Raw genomic sequence first — 21,339 nt, 5'->3', positions numbered from 1 at the left:
GAGCTGACAGAGCCAATACCACGGTGGTAAATGGAAGGGTGGGCGATATGCTTCTGTGAAATTGCTTCCGGTGTAATCAGCTGCAACTGCACTAGATGACGCAGTGCAGAGCGCTCACATGCACAAACATGCACTAAAAGCATGCACGGCCAGCCATACACTTCCACAAAAAGAAGCTCTGATAAGAACGCACACGGGGGAGAGAGCGACTTTATTCTCTGCTTATCTCGACGATACTTCACTGTATCTTTACATACTAAAGAGTTGTTTGCTGGTATATTATTATTCTTCCCCCCCGTTAAATGATCCTTTAATAGACAAACATGTTGTGTAGTGTGCACCTGGCATTTGGATTGCTTTAGGTAGCTCCAATAGGCTCTCACGATAAAAAGGAAGGTTCTTAGACGAAAATCGGACAGAACCGCGGAGATATGAATGAGGTTATGGAAAATTCTGATATGTGTGAAAATATTTAATGAAGATTTGAGGGCACTAAAGCATTATTTTGCTTTATTTAGTGTATTTTACTGCTGTATATGCAAATATTGAACATCATTAGTGATAGAAAAGTGAAATAAATAGCGTGTCACATGAGAAAATGTTAATATCACACACAAATCTTAAACACTCCATTTGGATTCGCCTAAACTGTCTTTACTAAAACCTCTCTAAAACAGTTCTACTTCACTTTATCAAAGTCAAACTTTACAGAGAGTCTGATAACATTTTGTGCTATGATATAGTTGAGTTTCAAGCTTTCATCTGCGTCATTTTAAAGAGATATTCATCCTGGAAATATTTGTTTCTTCTTTTTTTCTGTGTCCCGTCTTCCACAACTTTTAACGAGTAACACATTTACTGCTAGCTACACATCTTAACTAATCTCACAAGTGTTTTCTTTATTCAAACACCAACATTATTCAAATAGCCCTTGTGGTTGAGGATATACACTCGTTTTAGTATGGCTATGCCAACTTTCGTAATTTTTGTGAAAAAGCGGCTTTTGTTAATAAAGTTGGGTTGTTGTTCAACCAAACGGCTGTAGGTAATTTAAACATAATGCAAAGAGGGGGTTGATTGACCTAAGACCTGAGCAATGTTGTATATGTAACTGGGGTTTGTTTGACCGAAACCTAACAGACTACGGGAATGATAAAGAACAGAACAAGGTCTTGTCCAATCACAGGGCTGGAAGAGGTGCTGACCATATAGAAAAGAGGAGGACTTTTCAAATGTTATGAGAGCTGGGACATCCAGCAAATCGGCAGACCTTTTTGCTAACTGCCAGGTAAGTAATCGATCTCCTCATGTCTCCCTGGCGGAAACCATTAGGTCTCTATTCCATGGAATGTATTTGATGTATTTCTTAGTTTGATTCAATTCGTAATTGTGTTTGCTTTGCTTTTGATATAAAACATTTTAGTTATAACTGAAACCATCTACCCGGCTCTATTTTGTTGACGGTCTCATGGCAGAGAGTGCTTTACCCGAGAAAGGTCGAACACAACATCTCGCTTGTTAACGGTCTATAATTTTAATGCATAGTCAAACGTGTGATTATCTGTAGCGCATTGAAGCTTTGTTAACTACCCAGAATATTGATCTGCCTCGCAAGATCGAAGGTGCTTTTGTCTGTTGGGTTTAACACAAAAATGTAGAGCTACATTTCTCAGCAGATTTAAAACATGCTTGCCGAGGTGTTTGCTGTTTAAATAAATTACAATATATTAAATTTGCATGAACCGTTGCATATATTGATTGGAATAAACTATTTCATTGGGACAGTTGGGAAAGAAGCTTGACAAAAAAATGTGCAGAAATTATTCATTTATTGGCTTTTGATACATTCAAGAAACATTTTGTGATCATTTAGTTGCAGGAATCCATGATGCGCCTCATGCTCATGAACCTCATACCGCTCATGCCCATGTCCCTGAAGCTCCTGTACTCTCCGGGCCTCATGTACATCTGCTTGCCTCTGTACTGGGGCTGCTCGTACATCAGCCAGTGGCCCTCCATCACGTTGCAGGACTGGACGTCGTTCATGCGGTAACGGTCCATGATGTTGTCGCAGTCCTCCATCATCTCGTGACTCTGACCACCGAAGTTCTCCCTCTCGTAGATCTTCATCCTGAACTGTCCTCTGTGCTATTTTGAAGAAACAAGAACATAAATGTTGATTATTTCAGAGATAAAAAGGTATCACTCAAAGATCTTCTTTTGAGGTCTGTTTTAAACCTACCATGGGAATCATACGGCAAGACCTGATGCAGTCCCTCATGCCCAGCATGTTCTGGTAGTCGGAGTACTCGCCCCTCTTCATATAGTACTGGCTTCCCATGTAGTTGGTGCGGTCGTACACCATGAAGCAGCCGCTCTCCACCCTGCAGGACTGGCACCTGCTCAGGTAGGAGGTCATGTCAGAGCAGTCGCTCATGCACTCATAGGAGCGGCCCTGGAAGTTCTTCTCCTCGTAGAAGGTGATCTGAAAACAAGTGAATTGTAAATGATTAGGAAAAAAGTATTAAGGTGAATATATGGTGACAGAAATTCATGCTCATTATAAAAATATGTATTTTTAAGTACCTTGCCCCTCATGTTCATGCCGGTGTTACTCATGTTGAATGTAGAGGTGCTGTGTTGCTCCTGAACTGTGTACCTACCTGGTTTGACCCTTTCCTTTTATACCTGACCAAGGTAAAGAATCAGTGACCCCTCCCCCATCAGAACCCCATTACTCAGCAACTTGCCATTGAAACCAACAGAATGGAGAGGTTATGTGCATTTTTCATGGGCTGGGTACCTTGTAGTCCATGACAACTGACACTGCATCTGCAATGCCTCACGAGGTCCTGACAAAAAGTTTCCACGTGTTGCCACAATGACCAACCTCAAGATAGCCAGTATCAAACACACTGCTTCTGGCACCATGGTTTGTTTACATTCTCTTTCTCAGAAGTCAGTCCCTAGCACATCTTCCCCCTTTGACATCACGCGGCTTGTGAAAGCCAACGTGTGGCCTGTTGTGACACTCGGTTGAATCACGGCAAGGATTTATGACTCTAATGGCCTAATCTGACAAAGTGACCATCTTAAATGTGCTTCATATCGAATTGGGGGTCCGTCTATTGTCTCTCAATGGCTTTGAACATTGTGACGGTGCCGGTGGCTATCAGCTAACATTGCTAACAGCGCCAACAGTGGAAGCTATGGCAAAAGAGCTGACAGAGCCAATACCACGGTGGTAAATGGAAGGGTGGGCGATATGCTTCTGTGACATTGCTTCCGGTGTAATCAGCTGCAACTGCACTAGATGACACAGTTCAGAGCGCTCACAAGCACAAACATGCACTAAAAGCATGCACAGCCGGCGATACACTTCAACAAAAAGAAGCTCTGATAAGAACGCACACGGGGGAGAGAGCGACTTTATTCTCTGCTTATCTCGACGATACTTCACTGTATCTTTACATACTAAAGAGTTGTTTGCTGGTATAGTATTATTCTTCCCCCCCCCCCCCGTTAAATGATCCTTTAATAGACAAACATGTTGTGTAGTGTGCACCTGGCATTTGGATTGCTTTAGGTAGCTCCAATAGGCTCTCACGATAAAAAGGAAGGTTCTTAGACGAAAATCGGACAGAACCGCAGAGATATGAATGAGGTTATGGAACATTCTGATATGTGTGAAAATATTTAATGAAGATTTGAGGGCACTAAAGCATTATTTTGCTTTATTTAGTGTATTTTACTGCTGTATATGCAAATATTGAACATCATTAGTGATAGAAAAGTGAAATAAATAGCGTGTCACATGAGAAAATGTTAATATCACACACAAATCTTAAACACTCCATTTGGAGATTCGCCTAAACTGTCTTTACTAAAACCTCTCTAAAACAGTTCTACTTCACTTTATCAAAGTCAAACTTTACAGAGAGTCTGATAACATTTTGTGCTATGATGTAGTTGAGTTTTAAGCTTTCATCTGCGTCATTTTAAAGAGATATTCATCCTGGAAATATTTGTTTCTTCTTTTTTTCTGTGTCCCGTCTTCCACAACTTTTAACGAGTAACACATTTACTGCTTGCTACACATCTTAACTAATCTCACAAGTGTTTTCTTTATTCAAACACCAACATTATTCAAATAGCCCTTGTGGTTGAGGATATACACTCGTTTTAGTATGGCTATGCCAACTTTCGTAATTTTTGTGAAAAAGCGGCTTTTGTTAATAAAGTTGGGTTGTTGTTCAACCAAACGGCTGTAGGTAATTTAAACATAATGCAAAGAGGGGGTTGATTGACCTAAGACCTGAGCAATGTTGTATATGTAACTGGGGTTTGTTTGACCGAAACCTAACAGACTACGGGAATGATAAAGAACAGAACAAGGTCTTGTCCAATCACAGGGCTGGAAGAGGTGCTGACCATATAGAAAAGAGGAGGACTTTTCAAATGTTATGAGAGCTGGGACATCCAGCAAATCGGCAGACCTTTTTGCTAACTGCCAGGTAAGTAACCGATCTACGCATGTCTCCCTGGCGGAAACCATTAGGTCTCTATTCCATGGAATATATTTGATGTATTTCTTAGTGTTTGCTTTGCTTTTGATATAAAACATTTTAGTTATAACTGAAACCATCTATCCGGCTCTATTTTGTTGACGGTCTTATGGCAGAGAGTGCTTTACCCGAGAAAGGTCGAACACGACATCTCGCTTGTTAACGGTCTATAATTTTAATGCATAGTCAAACGTGTGATTATCTGTAGCGCATTGAAGCTTTGTTAACTACCCAGAATATTGATCTGCCTCGCAAAATCAAAGGTGCTTTTGTCTGTTGGGTTTAACACAAAAATGTAGAGCTACATTTCTCAGCAGATTTAAAACATGCTTGCCGAGGTGTTTGCTGTTTAAAAAAATTAAAATATATTAAATTACATGAACTGTTGCATATATTGATTGGAATAAACTATTTCATTGGGGCAGTTGGGAAAGAAGCTTGACAAAAAAAATTTGCAGAAATTATTCATTTATTGGCTTTTGATACATTCAAGAAACATTTTGTGATCATTTAGTTGCAGGAATCCATGATGCGCCTCATGCTCATGAACCTCATGCCGCTCATGCCCATGTCCCTGAAGCTCCTGTACTCTCCGGGCCTCATGTACATCTGCTTGCCTCTGTACTGGGGCTGCTCGTACATCAGCCAGTGGCCCTCCATCACGTTGCAGGACTGGACGTCGTTCATGCGGTAACGGTCCATGATGTTGTCGCAGTCCTCCATCAGCTCGTGGCTCTGACCACCGAAGTTCTCCCTCTCGTAGACCTTCATCCTGAACTGTCCTCTGTGCTGTTTTGAAGAAACAAGTACACAAATGTTGATTATTTCAGAGAAAAAAAGGTATCACTCAAAGATCACCTTTTACGGTCTGTTTTAAACCTACCATAGGGATCATACGGCAAGACCTGATGCAGTCCCTCATGCCCAGCATGTTCTGGAAGTCGGAGTACTCGCCCCTCTTCATGAAGTACTGGTTCCCCATGTAGTTGGTGCGGTCGTACACCATGAAGCAGCCACTCTCCACCCTGCAGGACTGGCACCTGCTCAGGTAGGAGGTCATGTCAGAGCAGTCGCTCATGCACTCATAGGAGCGGCCCTGGAAGTTCTTCTCCTCATAGAAGGTGATCTGAAAACAAGTGAATTGTAAATGATTAGGAAAAAAGTATTAAGGTGAATATATGGGGAATGTAATTTCTGCTTATTAAAAAAATATATTTTTAAGTACCTTGCCCCTCATGTTCATGCCGGTGTTGGTCATGCTGGCTGTAGAGGTGCTGTGTTGCTCCTGAACTGTGTACCTACATGGTTTAACCCTTTCCTTTTATACCTGACCAGGTAAAGAATCAGTGACCCCTCCCCCATCAGAACCCCATTACTCAGCAACTTGCCATTGAAACCAACTGAATGAAGAGGTTATGTGCATTTGTCAGGGGCTGGGTACCTTGTAGTCCATGACAACTGACACTGCACATGTAATGCCTCATGAGGTCCTGACATTTGCATAAACTTTGGCCTGCAGTAGACTCATGATTATAAAAAGGGAACTGAGTTCAGTTTTACATAATAACTGAAGGTCAGACAGCTGACTTATTTGGGGGAGAAAGAGATAAGTTGCTAACAACACAATACACCTATGTTCCAGTTAGACACATGCCCAGAAAACAACACACAAGCTTGTTCAAATTTGACATTCCTTGAGAACAGATAAAAGAACGATGCACGCTTCTGCTTGTCATCCAACCTGCGTGTTTGATGGACCTCTGACCTGCTTTTGCAACTGCAGCACCAATAATTTGTCAGGGACCAAAATATTAAATCATCTTGATTCTTAGAAATTTTTTGACCATTATTACAGATACACCACCGGGCTACCAATCTCTGAACAACGCTTTCATTGGTGTTCTTCAGTGGAACTTTGAAAAGAAGGTCAGTTATGTTATTTTTACATAGCTTTTCCAATCTCACTATAATGTGCCTTTGGTGTCCTCATCACAATCACTCAGTCATCATGAAAATGTAGCAGAATAATGAAACTCTGAGGTATTATTATAAATGAACAAACATTTACACACATAAATACAATGATAAGCCTTTTGAAATGTGTTTCCTTCATTTTATACTGTTTTGTTTCATTGGCCGAACGTGATTTTGGCATGTCCCACACACTGCTCCGCTAACTACAGTGTGTGTAATAAATGGTTAAATGATACTAAATCCCCCCAAAAAGTGTATGGTTATATTGTCCAAAACAAGTTATTAGATACAATTAGTCATTTTGATCATGTATATTCTATTTTCATAATCGAATTGAAAATGTTTCTTGTGTCCCTGAAAGAGCCCTGAAAGAGCTGTCCATCCTGTCATTATGGGGTAATTGCCCCTTTTAAGAAACCGTCTGATGTTTTCAGTGACATTACTACCACCATTTTGTCTTTCTTCACTGGAGGCTGAAACAGTTGCAGGTTGCAGTGTAAGTATTTACACTTATGTTTCGTAATTTATCATATTATGTGTGTAGTGTTATGTTGTCAAGCATGTCCACACTGTCATAGTGAAATATCAATTAGAAAATTAGAAATATATTTGTTAAACAGTAGTCACCTTGCTAACTGAATCATATTGCTAGCTGAAGGTCCACCATGTGCTCATTAAATGCTAACATTAGAATCCTGATTGAAAATATTAGAAGAAAATATGAAAATGCAAAAACAAAAAGAGAGAAGCAGCGACGGGACACGGGAAACTGGAGTCGGCCGGGGCGGCGACGGGACACGTGGAGCTGGAGGCGGCTGGGACACGGGGAGCTGGAGTCGACTGGGGTGGCGACAGGACATGGGGAGCTGGAGTCCTTGTGGTTGAGGATATACTCTAGTTTTAGTATGGGTATGCCAACCTTCCCAATTTTTGCAAAAAAGTTGGGTTGTTGTTCAACCAAATAGATCATTTGAACATAACGGACCTCGGGAGTGATAAAGAACAAAACAAGGTCTTGTCCAATAACAGGACTGGAAGGTGCTGACCAAAGAGGACTTTTCAAAGGTTACAAGAGCTGGGACAACCCGCAAATCTACAGCAAAAGTGGTCAGTGGAACCATTCTGAAGAAGAACAAACTCCAAAAGCATGTCCAGACTGCTTTTGGGTACTCTAAGAAGAGAGCAAAGTATCCTGTGGATCTTACCCACCGTTGGAGAATGTAAGTCAGTAGAACGTTACATCGTTTTTTCTTCAAGATGATGTTAGTCAAGTGACGACTGGGCCCTATTTCTTGTACGTGGTTCAACTAAGTCGATCAAATGTCCTATTAGCCAGCATAAATTAACACAATGATTGAAATCAGGCTATCCCGGTCTCTCAAAGGCTGATCCGAGCTCAAAACATCTCGTCAGTACTCAGGATAATTGCGCGCCCGTCCGAGTCGATCACTGAAACCATGATTTTCTAACAGCACCAAGGCAAATAAACTCAAAGGAAGAGCCTCTTTTTTATCCACTGAGGAGCAGGAGATGATCATGCACGCATATGAGGAATTCCAGACCATAATCATGGTCTACAAGGGCTAGACAAGAAGCATGGCAATATATCAGACAAGTTAAATGCGTAATGCTGCGTTCACATGAATATTCACAACGCTTTACTCGTGTGATTTTACTCGCCCAACTATTTGTGGTTTATTCATTTAATTCATTCAAAAAACTAATCTAACTAATATCGCTCCTTCATAAATGGGATCTCTAAGTAAGGGAGCTGCCATTTTCTTCCGGGGGAGTGGCCAGTTTATCCAGCTAGATTGAATGCGTCTGTGCTGGAGCAGGGTCAAATTTTTGATGTGTTGCTATGGTGATTTTGCCGAACTTGCTTCGTGGAACCGAAAATCCTGGGGCCTGGCACTGGCCGCAAACAAACAGTTACACGGCTAAAGAAAAAGATGCAGAAGAGGTTGCTTAATGATACAATGAAGAACTTGCCTAGGAGGTTTCTCTCTGAACACATTGGCCACGTGTCATACACCTCTTTTTGCTGTCTGACCCTTTTGGGTGGTAACCCCCTCTTCCTCTGACCGTGACATGTCTCTGCAGAAAACATGAGAACCTGCAATTCATGGCCAGTGCCTTGCAGAGCCAAGGGTTGCTGTCCTCAACAAACATTGAGGAAATGTCTGAAGCAACCATGTGGGACCCAAAAGCCAAGGTCTGTGCTTATGGTGAGTGCAGTGAATGCCTCCTAACTTGTCACCAATGCTAAAAACTGGGGAAGAGAACATTCGATTATCGCAGTAGATGACAGAGAAGATCACGAAGGATGAGAAGGTGTCAACAATCACAGTGAAAAGGGAGATAACAACAACGGAGCATGACCGTAACACAGATTTCCAGGAGAGGCTTCTCCATTTTAGGCGCCATGTCTTCAACATTAAATGGCAGTTTGATGCCTACAGGGAGCTCAGGAGGAGCCTGAAGCACAACGAGTCAGTCTTGCATGTATATTTCAGCGAAAATTACTCGTAAGTAGAGTGAAGAAATACAATCTGTGCATTTTGGAGGCTCACACAAGCAGGCCAGTCTGCACACTGGAGTGCTCTACACTGCTGGTGAACAAGCACCACACACCTTCTGCTCCATATCACCCTCCAGAAGACACAACCATGTAGCCATCTAGGCCCATCTTGATCCAGTTCTGAAGGTAGTGAGAGAACGACAGCCTCAAGTCAGCATACTTAATTTTTTCAGCGATGGGCCTGCAACGCAATATCGACAAAAGGGAAATTTCTTCTACCTCTCAACGGAACCCTACTAGTATGGCTTCAAAGGAATAACGTGGAATTTCTTTGAGGCTAGTCATGGGGAGGGGGCACTAGACAGTGTGGGTGGGGCCCCCAAGAGGTCAGCAGACCGGATTGTGGCCCATGGAGGAGAATCCCTCATGCCCAGAGCTTGTATGACACGTTGAAAAGCCTGGACACATCTGTTGAGCTGTTCTTCGTCCCAGAGAGGGATATTGAATCAAAGACTGAGGTACCTGCAATAGCTGCCGTAAAAGGCACTATGAGAATCCACCAAGCCATCTGTCTGACAGCCGGCCAGATGAAATACCGAGACATTTCATGTCTGTGTAAAAAAAAGAGGAAAGTGTTTTGGAATGCCCCTGCACATTGGAGAGTGGTGCGTCGTTAATTATGACAATGAAGCATATCCAGGAGTCATCATGACTGCAGAAGGGCATAGTGTGAAAGGTAAGTATATGCACCGCAATGGCATAAACAAATTCCATTGGCCAAGTCTGCGGGAGGACATCTGTTGGTACCATGACTGGAAGATACTTTGCCTAATACCAGAACCGCAGGCTCTGAAGAACCGCTCTGTGCAGATTTGAAGCTTCTGCTTGGAAGTATGTTGAACAGCAACTTCAGAATTGAGCCACGTCTTTGCAGAAAGGGAGAGACTGTTTGGAGACGCATCTGAGTGACCTCTCAATCAGATGCCTTTTTTTCAATCAACCGTTCTCTACTTAAAAACATTTTGCTTCTTGTTCTTCAGTTGAATGTTTGACTTTTACTCTTCAGAATGATGCACAGTTTTAACTCTAGTACATAATTTTGGGAATCTTTATTCAGTGGCTGCATGCAGGTAGTGTCACGTTCGCAAACATTTCGTAGGGCAGTGGCAGAGACCCAGGAGCAGAGTAATACACGGGAGTTGAGGTTAGGTAAAAAAACTATAATTTACTTTGCAAAAAGGTCATACGAGGACGAGGAACACACAGGAAGTACAAAAACGATCAGGCACAGAACAAGGAGTACACAGAGACTAAATATACAGGGGAACGAGACACGGGTGTAGGGCATGAACAAGGGATGCAGATGAAGGGAATGAATCAGGGACAGGGCAGACAATCACAGGGACAGGAAGTGCAGGGAAACAGAGGACACAAGAGATAGGACTTCAAAACATAACAGGAAGCACACAGGATGTGACAGTACCCCCTCCTCAAGGGGCGGATTCCAGATGTCCCATCAGAACAAGTTCATCAAGGGTGGGTGGAGGGGAGCACGAGGAGGGACCTAAGGCACAGCAGAAGCAGTCCGGGGGGTGGGCCGGAGGACAGGAACGGGGCTCTGGGGGACCGAGCTCAGGAGAGTGGAGCACTGGGTAACCGGGCTCCGGATCTGGGGCATTGGGAGCTGGAGTTGACCGGGGCGGCGACGGGACACGGGAAGCTGGAGTCGGCCGGGGCGGCGACGGGACACGTGGAGCTGGAGGGGGCGGCGGCCAGGACACGGGGAGCTGGAGTCGACCGGGGTGGCGACGGGACATGGGGAGCTGGAGTCCTTGTGGTTGAGGATATACTCTAGTTTTAGTATGGGTATGCCAACCTTCCCAATTTTTGCAAAAAAGTTGGGTTGTTGTTCAACCAAATAGATCATTTGAACATAACGGACCTCGGGAGTGATAAAGAACAGAACGAGGTCTTGTCCAATCACAGGACTGGAAGGTGCTGACCAAAGAGGGCTTTTCAAAGGTTACAAGAGCTGGGACAACCCACAAATCTACATCTTTTTGCTAACTGCTGGGCAGGTAATTGATCTACACAGGTCTGCCATTAGGTCTCTGTTCCATGGAATATATATGATGTATTTCTTAGTGTGATTCAATTTGTAATTGTGTTTGCTTTGATTTTGATATAAAACATTTTGGCTCTATTTCAAACACGACATCTCGCTTGTTAACAGTCTATAATTTTAACGCATAGTCAAACGTGTGATTATCCGTAGAGCATTGAAGCTTTGTTAACTACCCAGAATATTGATCTGCCTCGCAAGATCAAAGGTGCTTTTGTCTATTGGGTTTAACACAAAAATGTAGAGCTACATTTCTCAGCAGATTTAAAACATGCTTGCCGAGAGGTGTTTGCTGTTTAAAAAAATTAAAATATATTAAATTACATGAACTGTTGCATATATTGATTGGAATAAACTATTTCATTGGGGCAGTTGGGAAAGAAGCTTGACAAAAAAAATTTGCAGAAATTATTCATTTATTGGCTTTTGATACATTCAAGAAACATTTTGTGATCATTTAGTTGCAGGAATCCATGATGCGCCTCATGCTCATGAACCTCATACCGCTCATGCCCATGTCCCTGAAGCTCCTGTACTCTCCGGGCCTCATGTACATCTGCTTGCCTCTGTACTGGGGCTGCTCGTACATCAGCCAGTGGCCCTCCATCACGTTGCAGGACTGGACGTCGTTCATGCGGTAACGGTCCATGATGTTGTCGCAGTCCTCCATCAGCTCGTGGCTCTGACCACCGAAGTTCTCCCTCTCGTAGACCTTCATCCTGAACTGTCCTCTGTGCTGTTTTGAAGAAACAAGTACACAAATGTTGATTATTTCAGAGAAAAAAAGGTATCACTCAAAGATCACCTTTTACGGTCTGTTTTAAACCTACCATAGGGATCATACGGCAAGACCTGATGCAGTCCCTCATGCCCAGCATGTTCTGGAAGTCGGAGTACTCGCCCCTCTTCATGAAGTACTGGTTCCCCATGTAGTTGGTGCGGTCGTACACCATGAAGCAGCCACTCTCCACCCTGCAGGACTGGCACCTGCTCAGGTAGGAGGTCATGTCAGAGCAGTCGCTCATGCACTCATAGGAGCGGCCCTGGAAGTTCTTCTCCTCATAGAAGGTGATCTGAAAACAAGTGAATTGTAAATGATTAGGAAAAAAGTATTAAGGTGAATATATGGGGAATGTAATTTCTGCTTATTAAAAAAATATATTTTTAAGTACCTTGCCCCTCATGTTCATGCCGGTGTTGGTCATGCTGGCTGTAGAGGTGCTGTGTTGCTCCTGAACTGTGTACCTACATGGTTTAACCCTTTCCTTTTATACCTGACCAGGTAAAGAATCAGTGACCCCTCCCCCATCAGAACCCCATTACTCAGCAACTTGCCATTGAAACCAACTGAATGAAGAGGTTATGTGCATTTGTCAGGGGCTGGGTACCTTGTAGTCCATGACAACTGACACTGCACATGTAATGCCTCATGAGGTCCTGACATTTGCATAAACTTTGGCCTGCAGTAGACTCATGATTATAAAAAGGGAACTGAGTTCAGTTTTACATAATAACTGAAGGTCAGACAGCTGACTTATTTGGGGGAGAAAGAGATAAGTTGCTAACAACACAATACACCTATGTTCCAGTTAGACACATGCCCAGAAAACAACACACAAGCTTGTTCAAATTTGACATTCCTTGAGAACAGATAAAAGAACGATGCACGCTTCTGCTTGTCATCCAACCTGCGTGTTTGATGGACCTCTGACCTGCTTTTGCAACTGCAGCACCAATAATTTGTCAGGGACCAAAATATTAAATCATCTTGATTCTTAGAAATTTTTTGACCATTATTACAGATACACCACCGGGCTACCAATCTCTGAACAACGCTTTCATTGGTGTTCTTCAGTGGAACTTTGAAAAGAAGGTCAGTTATGTTATTTTTACATAGCTTTTCCAATCTCACTATAATGTGCCTTTGGTGTCCTCATCACAATCACTCAGTCATCATGAAAATGTAGCAGAATAATGAAACTCTGAGGTATTATTATAAATGAACAAACATTTACACACATAAATACAATGATAAGCCTTTTGAAATGTGTTTCCTTCATTTTATACTGTTTTGTTTCATTGGCCGAACGTGATTTTGGCATGTCCCACACACTGCTCCGCTAACTACAGTGTGTGTAATAAATGGTTAAATGATACTAAATCCCCCCAAAAAGTATATGGTTATATTGTCCAAAACAAGTTATTAGATACAATTAGTCATTTTGATCATGTATATTCTATTTTCATAATCGAATTGAAAATGTTTCTTGTGTCCCTGAAAGAGCCCTGAAAGAGCTGTCCATCCTGTCATTATGGGGTAATTGCCCCTTTTAAGAAACCGTCTGATGTTTTCAGTGACATTACTACCACCATTTTGTCTTTCTTCACTGGAGGCTGAAACAGTTGCAGGTTGCAGTGTAAGTATTTACACTTATGTTTCGTAATTTATCATATTATGTGTGTAGTGTTATGTTGTCAAGCATGTCCACACTGTCATAGTGAAATATCAATTAGAAAATTAGAAATATATTTGTTAAACAGTAGTCACCTTGCTAACTGAATCATATTGCTAGCTGAAGGTCCACCATGTGCTCATTAAATGCTAACATTAGAATCCTGATTGAAAATATTAGAAGAAAATATGAAAATGCAAAAACAAAAAGAGAGAAGCAGCGACGGGACACGGGAAACTGGAGTCGGCCGGGGCGGCGACGGGACACGTGGAGCTGGAGGCGGCTGGGACACGGGGAGCTGGAGTCGACTGGGGTGGCGACGGGACATGGGGAGCTGGAGTCCTTGTGGTTGAGGATATACTCTAGTTTTAGTATGGGTATGCCAACCTTCCCAATTTTTGCAAAAAAGTTGGGTTGTTGTTCAACCAAATAGATCATTTGAACATAACGGACCTCGGGAGTGATAAAGAACAAAACAAGGTCTTGTCCAATAACAGGACTGGAAGGTGCTGACCAAAGAGGACTTTTCAAAGGTTACAAGAGCTGGGACAACCCGCAAATCTACAGCAAAAGTGGTCAGTGGAACCATTCTGAAGAAGAACAAACTCCAAAAGCATGTCCAGACTGCTTTTGGGTACTCTAAGAAGAGAGCAAAGTATCCTGTGGATCTTACCCACCGTTGGAGAATGTAAGTCAGTAGAACGTTACATCGTTTTTTCTTCAAGATGATGTTAGTCAAGTGACGACTGGGCCCTATTTCTTGTACGTGGTTCAACTAAGTCGATCAAATGTCCTATTAGCCAGCATAAATTAACACAATGATTGAAATCAGGCTATCCCGGTCTCTCAAAGGCTGATCCGAGCTCAAAACATCTCGTCAGTACTCAGGATAATTGCGCGCCCGTCCGAGTCGATCACTGAAACCATGATTTTCTAACAGCACCAAGGCAAATAAACTCAAAGGAAGAGCCTCTTTTTTATCCACTGAGGAGCAGGAGATGATCATGCACGCATATGAGGAATTCCAGACCATAATCATGGTCTACAAGGGCTAGACAAGAAGCATGGCAATATATCAGACAAGTTAAATGCGTAATGCTGCGTTCACATGAATATTCACAACGCTTTACTCGTGTGATTTTACTCGCCCAACTATTTGTGGTTTATTCATTTAATTCATTCAAAAAACTAATCTAACTAATATCGCTCCTTCATAAATGGGATCTCTAAGTAAGGGAGCTGCCATTTTCTTCCGGGGGAGTGGCCAGTTTATCCAGCTAGATTGAATGCGTCTGTGCTGGAGCAGGGTCAAATTTTTGATGTGTTGCTATGGTGATTTTGCCGAACTTGCTTCGTGGAACCGAAAATCCTGGGGCCTGGCACTGGCCGCAAACAAACAGTTACACGGCTAAAGAAAAAGATGCAGAAGAGGTTGCTTAATGATACAATGAAGAACTTGCCTAGGAGGTTTCTCTCTGAACACATTGGCCACGTGTCATACACCTCTTTTTGCTGTCTGACCCTTTTGGGTGGTAACCCCCTCTTCCTCTGACCGTGACATGTCTCTGCAGAAAACATGAGAACCTGCAATTCATGGCCAGTGCCTTGCAGAGCCAAGGGTTGCTGTCCTCAACAAACATTGAGGAAATGTCTGAAGCAACCATGTGGGACCCAAAAGCCAAGGTCTGTGCTTATGGTGAGTGCAGTGAATGCCTCCTAACTTGTCACCAATGCTAAAAACTGGGGAAGAGAACATTCGATTATCGCAGTAGATGACAGAGAAGATCACGAAGGATGAGAAGGTGTCAACAATCACAGTGAAAAGGGAGATAACAACAACGGAGCATGACCGTAACACAGATTTCCAGGAGAGGCTTCTCCATTTTAGGCGCCATGTCTTCAACATTAAATGGCAGTTTGATGCCTACAGGGAGCTCAGGAGGAGCCTGAAGCACAACGAGTCAGTCTTGCATGTATATTTCAGCGAAAATTACTCGTAAGTAGAGTGAAGAAATACAATCTGTGCATTTTGGAGGCTCACACAAGCAGGCCAGTCTGCACACTGGAGTGCTCTACACTGCTGGTGAACAAGCACCACACACCTTCTGCTCCATATCACCCTCCAGAAGACACAACCATGTAGCCATCTAGGCCCATCTTGATCCAGTTCTGAAGGTAGTGAGAGAACGACAGCCTCAAGTCAGCATACTTAATTTTTTCAGCGATGGGCCTGCAACGCAATATCGACAAAAGGGAAATTTCTTCTACCTCTCAACGGAACCCTACTAGTATGGCTTCAAAGGAATAACGTGGAATTTCTTTGAGGCTAGTCATGGGGAGGGGGCACTAGACAGTGTGGGTGGGGCCCCCAAGAGGTCAGCAGACCGGATTGTGGCCCATGGAGGAGAATCCCTCATGCCCAGAGCTTGTATGACACGTTGAAAAGCCTGGACACATCTGTTGAGCTGTTCTTCGTCCCAGAGAGGGATATTGAATCAAAGACTGAGGTACCTGCAATAGCTGCCGTAAAAGGCACTATGAGAATCCACCAAGCCATCTGTCTGACAGCCGGCCAGATGAAATACCGAGACATTTCATGTCTGTGTAAAAAAAAGAGGAAAGTGTTTTGGAATGCCCCTGCACATTGGAGAGTGGTGCGTCGTTAATTATGACAATGAAGCATATCCAGGAGTCATCATGACTGCAGAAGGGCATAGTGTGAAAGGTAAGTATATGCACCGCAATGGCATAAACAAATTCCATTGGCCAAGTCTGCGGGAGGACATCTGTTGGTACCATGACTGGAAGATACTTTGCCTAATACCAGAACCGCAGGCTCTGAAGAACCGCTCTGTGCAGATTTGAAGCTTCTGCTTGGAAGTATGTTGAACAGCAACTTCAGAATTGAGCCACGTCTTTGCAGAAAGGGAGAGACTGTTTGGAGACGCATCTGAGTGACCTCTCAATCAGATGCCTTTTTTTCAATCAACCGTTCTCTACTTAAAAACATTTTGCTTCTTGTTCTTCAGTTGAATGTTTGACTTTTACTCTTCAGAATGATGCACAGTTTTAACTCTAGTACATAATTTTGGGAATCTTTATTCAGTGGCTGCATGCAGGTAGTGTCACGTTCGCAAACATTTCGTAGGGCAGTGGCAGAGACCCAGGAGCAGAGTAATACACGGGAGTTGAGGTTAGGTAAAAAAACTATAATTTACTTTGCAAAAAGGTCATACGAGGACGAGGAACACACAGGAAGTACAAAAACGATCAGGCACAGAACAAGGAGTACACAGAGACTAAATATACAGGGGAACGAGACACGGGTGTAGGGCATGAACAAGGGATGCAGATGAAGGGAATGAATCAGGGACAGGGCAGACAATCACAGGGACAGGAAGTGCAGGGAAACAGAGGACACAAGAGATAGGACTTCAAAACATAACAGGAAGCACACAGGATGTGACAGTACCCCCTCCTCAAGGGGCGGATTCCAGATGTCCCATCAGAACAAGTTCATCAAGGGTGGGTGGAGGGGAGCACGAGGAGGGACCTAAGGCACAGCAGAAGCAGTCCGGGGGGTGGGCCGGAGGACAGGAACGGGGCTCTGGGGGACCGAGCTCAGGAGAGTGGAGCACTGGGTAACCGGGCTCCGGATCTGGGGCATTGGGAGCTGGAGTTGACCGGGGCGGCGACGGGACACGGGAAGCTGGAGTCGGCCGGGGCGGCGACGGGACACGTGGAGCTGGAGGGGGCGGCGGCCAGGACACGGGGAGCTGGAGTCGACCGGGGTGGCGACGGGACATGGGGAGCTGGAGTCCTTGTGGTTGAGGATATACTCTAGTTTTAGTATGGGTATGCCAACCTTCCCAATTTTTGCAAAAAAGTTGGGTTGTTGTTCAACCAAATAGATCATTTGAACATAACGGACCTCGGGAGTGATAAAGAACAGAACGAGGTCTTGTCCAATCACAGGACTGGAAGGTGCTGACCAAAGAGGGCTTTTCAAAGGTTACAAGAGCTGGGACAACCCACAAATCTACATCTTTTTGCTAACTGCTGGGCAGGTAATTGATCTACACAGGTCTGCCATTAGGTCTCTGTTCCATGGAATATATATGATGTATTTCTTAGTGTGATTCAATTTGTAATTGTGTTTGCTTTGATTTTGATATAAAACATTTTGGCTCTATTTCAAACACGACATCTCGCTTGTTAACAGTCTATAATTTTAACGCATAGTCAAACGTGTGATTATCCGTAGAGCATTGAAGCTTTGTTAACTACCCAGAATATTGATCTGCCTCGCAAGATCAAAGGTGCTTTTGTCTATTGGGTTTAACACAAAAATGTAGAGCTACATTTCTCAGCAGATTTAAAACATGCTTGCCGAGAGGTGTTTGCTGTTTAAAAAAATTTAAATATATTAAATTGCATGAACTGTTGCATATATTGATTGGAATAAACTATTTCATTGGGACAGTTGGGCAGGAAGCTTAACAAAAAAATGTGCAGAAATTATTCATTTATTGGCTTTTGATACATTCAAGAAACATTTTGTGATCATTTAGTTGCAGGAATCCATGATGCGCCTCATGCTCATGAACTTCATGCCGCTCATGCCCATGTCCCTGAAGCTCCTGTACTCTCCGGGCCTCATGTACATCTGCTTGCCTCTGTACTGGGGCTGCTCGTACATCAGCCAGTGGCCGTCCATCACGTTGCAGGACTGGCAGTCGTTCATGCGGTAACGGTCCATGATGTTGTCGCAGTCGTCCATCATCTCATGACTCTGACCACCGAAGTTCTCATTCTCGTAGATCTTCATCCTGAACTGTCCTCTGTGCTGTTTTGAAGAAACAAGAACAAAAATGTTGATTATTTCAGAGATAAAAAGGTATCACTCAAAGATCTTCTTTTGAGGTCTGTTTTAAACCTACCATGGGGATCATACGGCAAGACCTGACACAGTCCCTCATTCCCATCATGCTCTGGTAGTCGGAGTACTCGCCCCTCTTCATGAAGTACTGGTTCCCCATGTAGTTGGTGCGGTCGTACACCATGAAGCAGCCACTCTCCACCCTGCAGGACTGGCACCTGCTCAGGTAAGAGGTCATGTCAGAACAGTCGTTCATGCACTCATAGGAGCGGCCCTGGAAGTTCTTCTCCTCGTAGAAGGTGATCTGAAAGTAAATGAATTGTAAATGATTAGAAATAAAACATTAAGGTGAATACATGGTGATGGTGATTTCTGCTTTTTATATTGTTAAAGTACCTTGCCCCTCATGTTCATGCCGGTGTTGCTCATGTTGGATGTAGATGTGCTGTGTTGCTCCTGAACTGTGTACCTACCTGGTTTAACACTTTCCTTTTATACTTGACCAAGCGTAAAGAATCAATGACCACTCCCCCTCAGTGAACCACATTACTCAGCAACTTACCAAGCCAACAGAATGCAGAGGTTCTGTGCATTCTTTCAGGAAGCATTCCCAACTGTGCTTCATGTCATGTGAGTAGTTTGACCCATGTGACTGGTAAACACTGTGTGTATGACCTGTATAGTGCAGATATCTTCTGTATTTGGTTAAAGGGAGAATGTCCTTCACAGGGTTCTGTTCAGCTACCCATTTCCGATTTGTTAATTTAATAACAAATACAGAAGTGCTTGTAGTAACTTGGTCTCAAACAGGATGAAGAGAATGACTGTTCTACACACAATATAATGTACAGTATGTTCTTCTTCAATGACACATTCAGATGTAAAGATAAAATATTTCAACTGAACCTCTGGACTTTATTCTATAAATTTAAAAAAGGAGAGATATTCTATGATTTTCTGTAACAGTTAAATAAATTTAAACAACAGAGATGCCCATAGTACACATAATTGTATTTTGTGTTAAGAGTCATAGGATACATATTATGAAACCCTTTGACAACAACATTTCACATATATTTACTCTTTATCTCACATAAAAGATTATATCACTGTACAGTGTTGAAGACCTATATTTGGATATTTTCAGAACTTTTAGCTACGTTTTGTTCATATTGCATCATTTGATTAAAACATGAACAGGAGAATCTAACAACAACTAAGTCACTGTCATATGTACATTAAATAAAGATGGTGATGAAACAGCCTCCATTTATTATTGATCTCTTTATATGACCTCGTAAGCAAACTAGACCACGAGCTGAGAATATTGGCTATTTCTAAATAGTCATTTTTAATGCTCGATTCACCTGGAAGTCGTGAAATAAAATTAAAACAAACACTTTGTCATCAATATTACGTAGTTATGTCTTATGTATATTAATTTTTGTTCTCTATAATATTGTGACATTTTAATATAATATAGGTGGAGGCTTCAAATATGTCAAGTGGGTTTTCTGCTTTTTCTTTCACTGATATTCATCTCTTATGTTTGGCTATATATATTTTTTAATTGAGCAAAATAAACTACTTAACTATAACGAGATGAAACGATTAACAGCATGCGTGTTCACCGTCGGCGGGAAGAAGAGAGCTCAGCCCTTAATTAATATTCTTCACAATAGCTTTAAGTTAATTAGATATACAAAATTAACAATTTGGAACAATTACCTATTCTCTCTCGGGACCCAGAAAGCGAATAGGTAATTCTCAAATTATAAAGAGCTTGTTTTGTAGTATGTGTGTGTGAGTTTTTTGTAATTGTTTTGTGATTCATGTTAGTGTATGTTTTGTTGATATCTTTAATGTACATTTTGTGAGTTGCAAACTGTCTTTCAGCTGTGTGAAGACAAACAGAGGACCAACCAGCCTGCAAAACTGAAATTGATAACAAAAGCAAATGGATTACGAGCAGCTGGACAATGCATACTGTCCCTAAGATATACAAATGTATAGCTAGATAGATAGCTAATACAGGCCAAAAGTTCACTTCAGTGTTTTTAAGAAGAAAGTACACACTGTTGTGTAAACATTTCCCAGACGGTGGTACTAGGCATTCTAAATTAAAGGGGTTTATCTCCATTGGAGCTGGAAACGGTTCATCCTCAGTCACTTTGTCAGACACATAGATTATAATATTTTGTGTGGACTGATGGTGGTGCCAGAGAAACGGTCAGCAAAGGTCAGAGTCAACAAAAGCCTTTGAATTTATACACTGGACCACATAAATAAAGTGTTGGTGAGGTGCACTTTTGAACAGACAACAGACAGTGCCATTGTCTGTTCAACTCAATTCAGTTAATTTTGTATAGCCCAAAATCACAAATTTGCCTCAGAGGGCTTTACAATCTGTACACATACGACATCCCTGTCCCAGGACCCCACATCAGATAAGGAAAAACGGTGAAAAAAGGGTAGAAACCTTCAGGAGAGCAATGGAGGAGGATCCCTCTCCCCGGATAGACAGAAGCAATAGATGTCATATGTACAGAATGAACAGCATTACATTTACAACACATTCAAAGAATATGACAGAAATGTATGAATAATGAGTAGTAGGGATGGACCACGATCCAGACCACGACAATCCATGAAACAGAAGGAGGAAGAGAGGAGAGGGGGGGCATCGGCAGGGGGCCGGCCCACCAGGCAGGAGGCATCACGAAGGAGGCCGGACTCAATGAGGCCAGGCCTTTGAGGCAGGAGGCACAAAGAAGGAGGCAGGGCCATTGGGAAGGAGGCCAGGTCCAGGCCAGAGGCTTGATGCA

General features: G+C 42.7%; 4 protein-coding genes across 4 annotated transcripts; all 4 read right to left on the bottom strand.

Annotated features, from left to right (window-relative positions):
- Positions 1-1,869: 1,869 nt before the first annotated feature.
- LOC117750302 (gamma-crystallin M3-like) lies at positions 1,870-2,628 on the bottom strand. Its single transcript, XM_034561456.1, has 3 exons — positions 2,587-2,628; positions 2,243-2,485; positions 1,870-2,148 (listed from the first exon to the last, which is right to left on the bottom strand). Exons 1-3 carry the CDS (start codon positions 2,617-2,619, stop codon positions 1,870-1,872), a joined length of 555 nt encoding a protein of 184 aa, XP_034417347.1. The 5' UTR covers positions 2,620-2,628.
- Positions 2,629-5,075: 2,447 nt separating this feature from the next.
- On the bottom strand, positions 5,076-5,995 carry LOC117750295 (gamma-crystallin M3-like). The gene is made up of 3 exons (XM_034561449.1): positions 5,791-5,995; positions 5,449-5,691; positions 5,076-5,354 (listed from the first exon to the last, which is right to left on the bottom strand). Exons 1-3 carry the CDS (start codon positions 5,821-5,823, stop codon positions 5,076-5,078), a joined length of 555 nt encoding a protein of 184 aa, XP_034417340.1. The 5' UTR covers positions 5,824-5,995.
- Positions 5,996-11,639: 5,644 nt separating this feature from the next.
- LOC117750299 (gamma-crystallin M3-like) lies at positions 11,640-12,559 on the bottom strand. The gene is made up of 3 exons (XM_034561453.1): positions 12,355-12,559; positions 12,013-12,255; positions 11,640-11,918 (listed from the first exon to the last, which is right to left on the bottom strand). Exons 1-3 carry the CDS (start codon positions 12,385-12,387, stop codon positions 11,640-11,642), a joined length of 555 nt encoding a protein of 184 aa, XP_034417344.1. The 5' UTR covers positions 12,388-12,559.
- A 5,643-nt stretch (positions 12,560-18,202) lies between these two features.
- On the bottom strand, positions 18,203-18,952 carry LOC117750287 (gamma-crystallin M3-like). Its single transcript, XM_034561440.1, has 3 exons — positions 18,911-18,952; positions 18,576-18,818; positions 18,203-18,481 (listed from the first exon to the last, which is right to left on the bottom strand). The coding sequence occupies exons 1-3, from the start codon at positions 18,941-18,943 to the stop codon at positions 18,203-18,205; spliced, it is 555 nt and encodes a 184-aa protein (XP_034417331.1). The 5' UTR covers positions 18,944-18,952.
- Between the last annotated feature and the right edge of the window lie 2,387 nt (positions 18,953-21,339).

This window comes from Cyclopterus lumpus, chromosome 21, assembly GCF_009769545.1.
Source record: "Cyclopterus lumpus isolate fCycLum1 chromosome 21, fCycLum1.pri, whole genome shotgun sequence".
Taxonomy (NCBI): domain Eukaryota; kingdom Metazoa; phylum Chordata; class Actinopteri; order Perciformes; family Cyclopteridae; genus Cyclopterus; species Cyclopterus lumpus.
The sequence above is the reverse complement of the archived record's forward strand: the minus strand, read 5'-3'. Positions and strand labels throughout refer to the sequence as shown.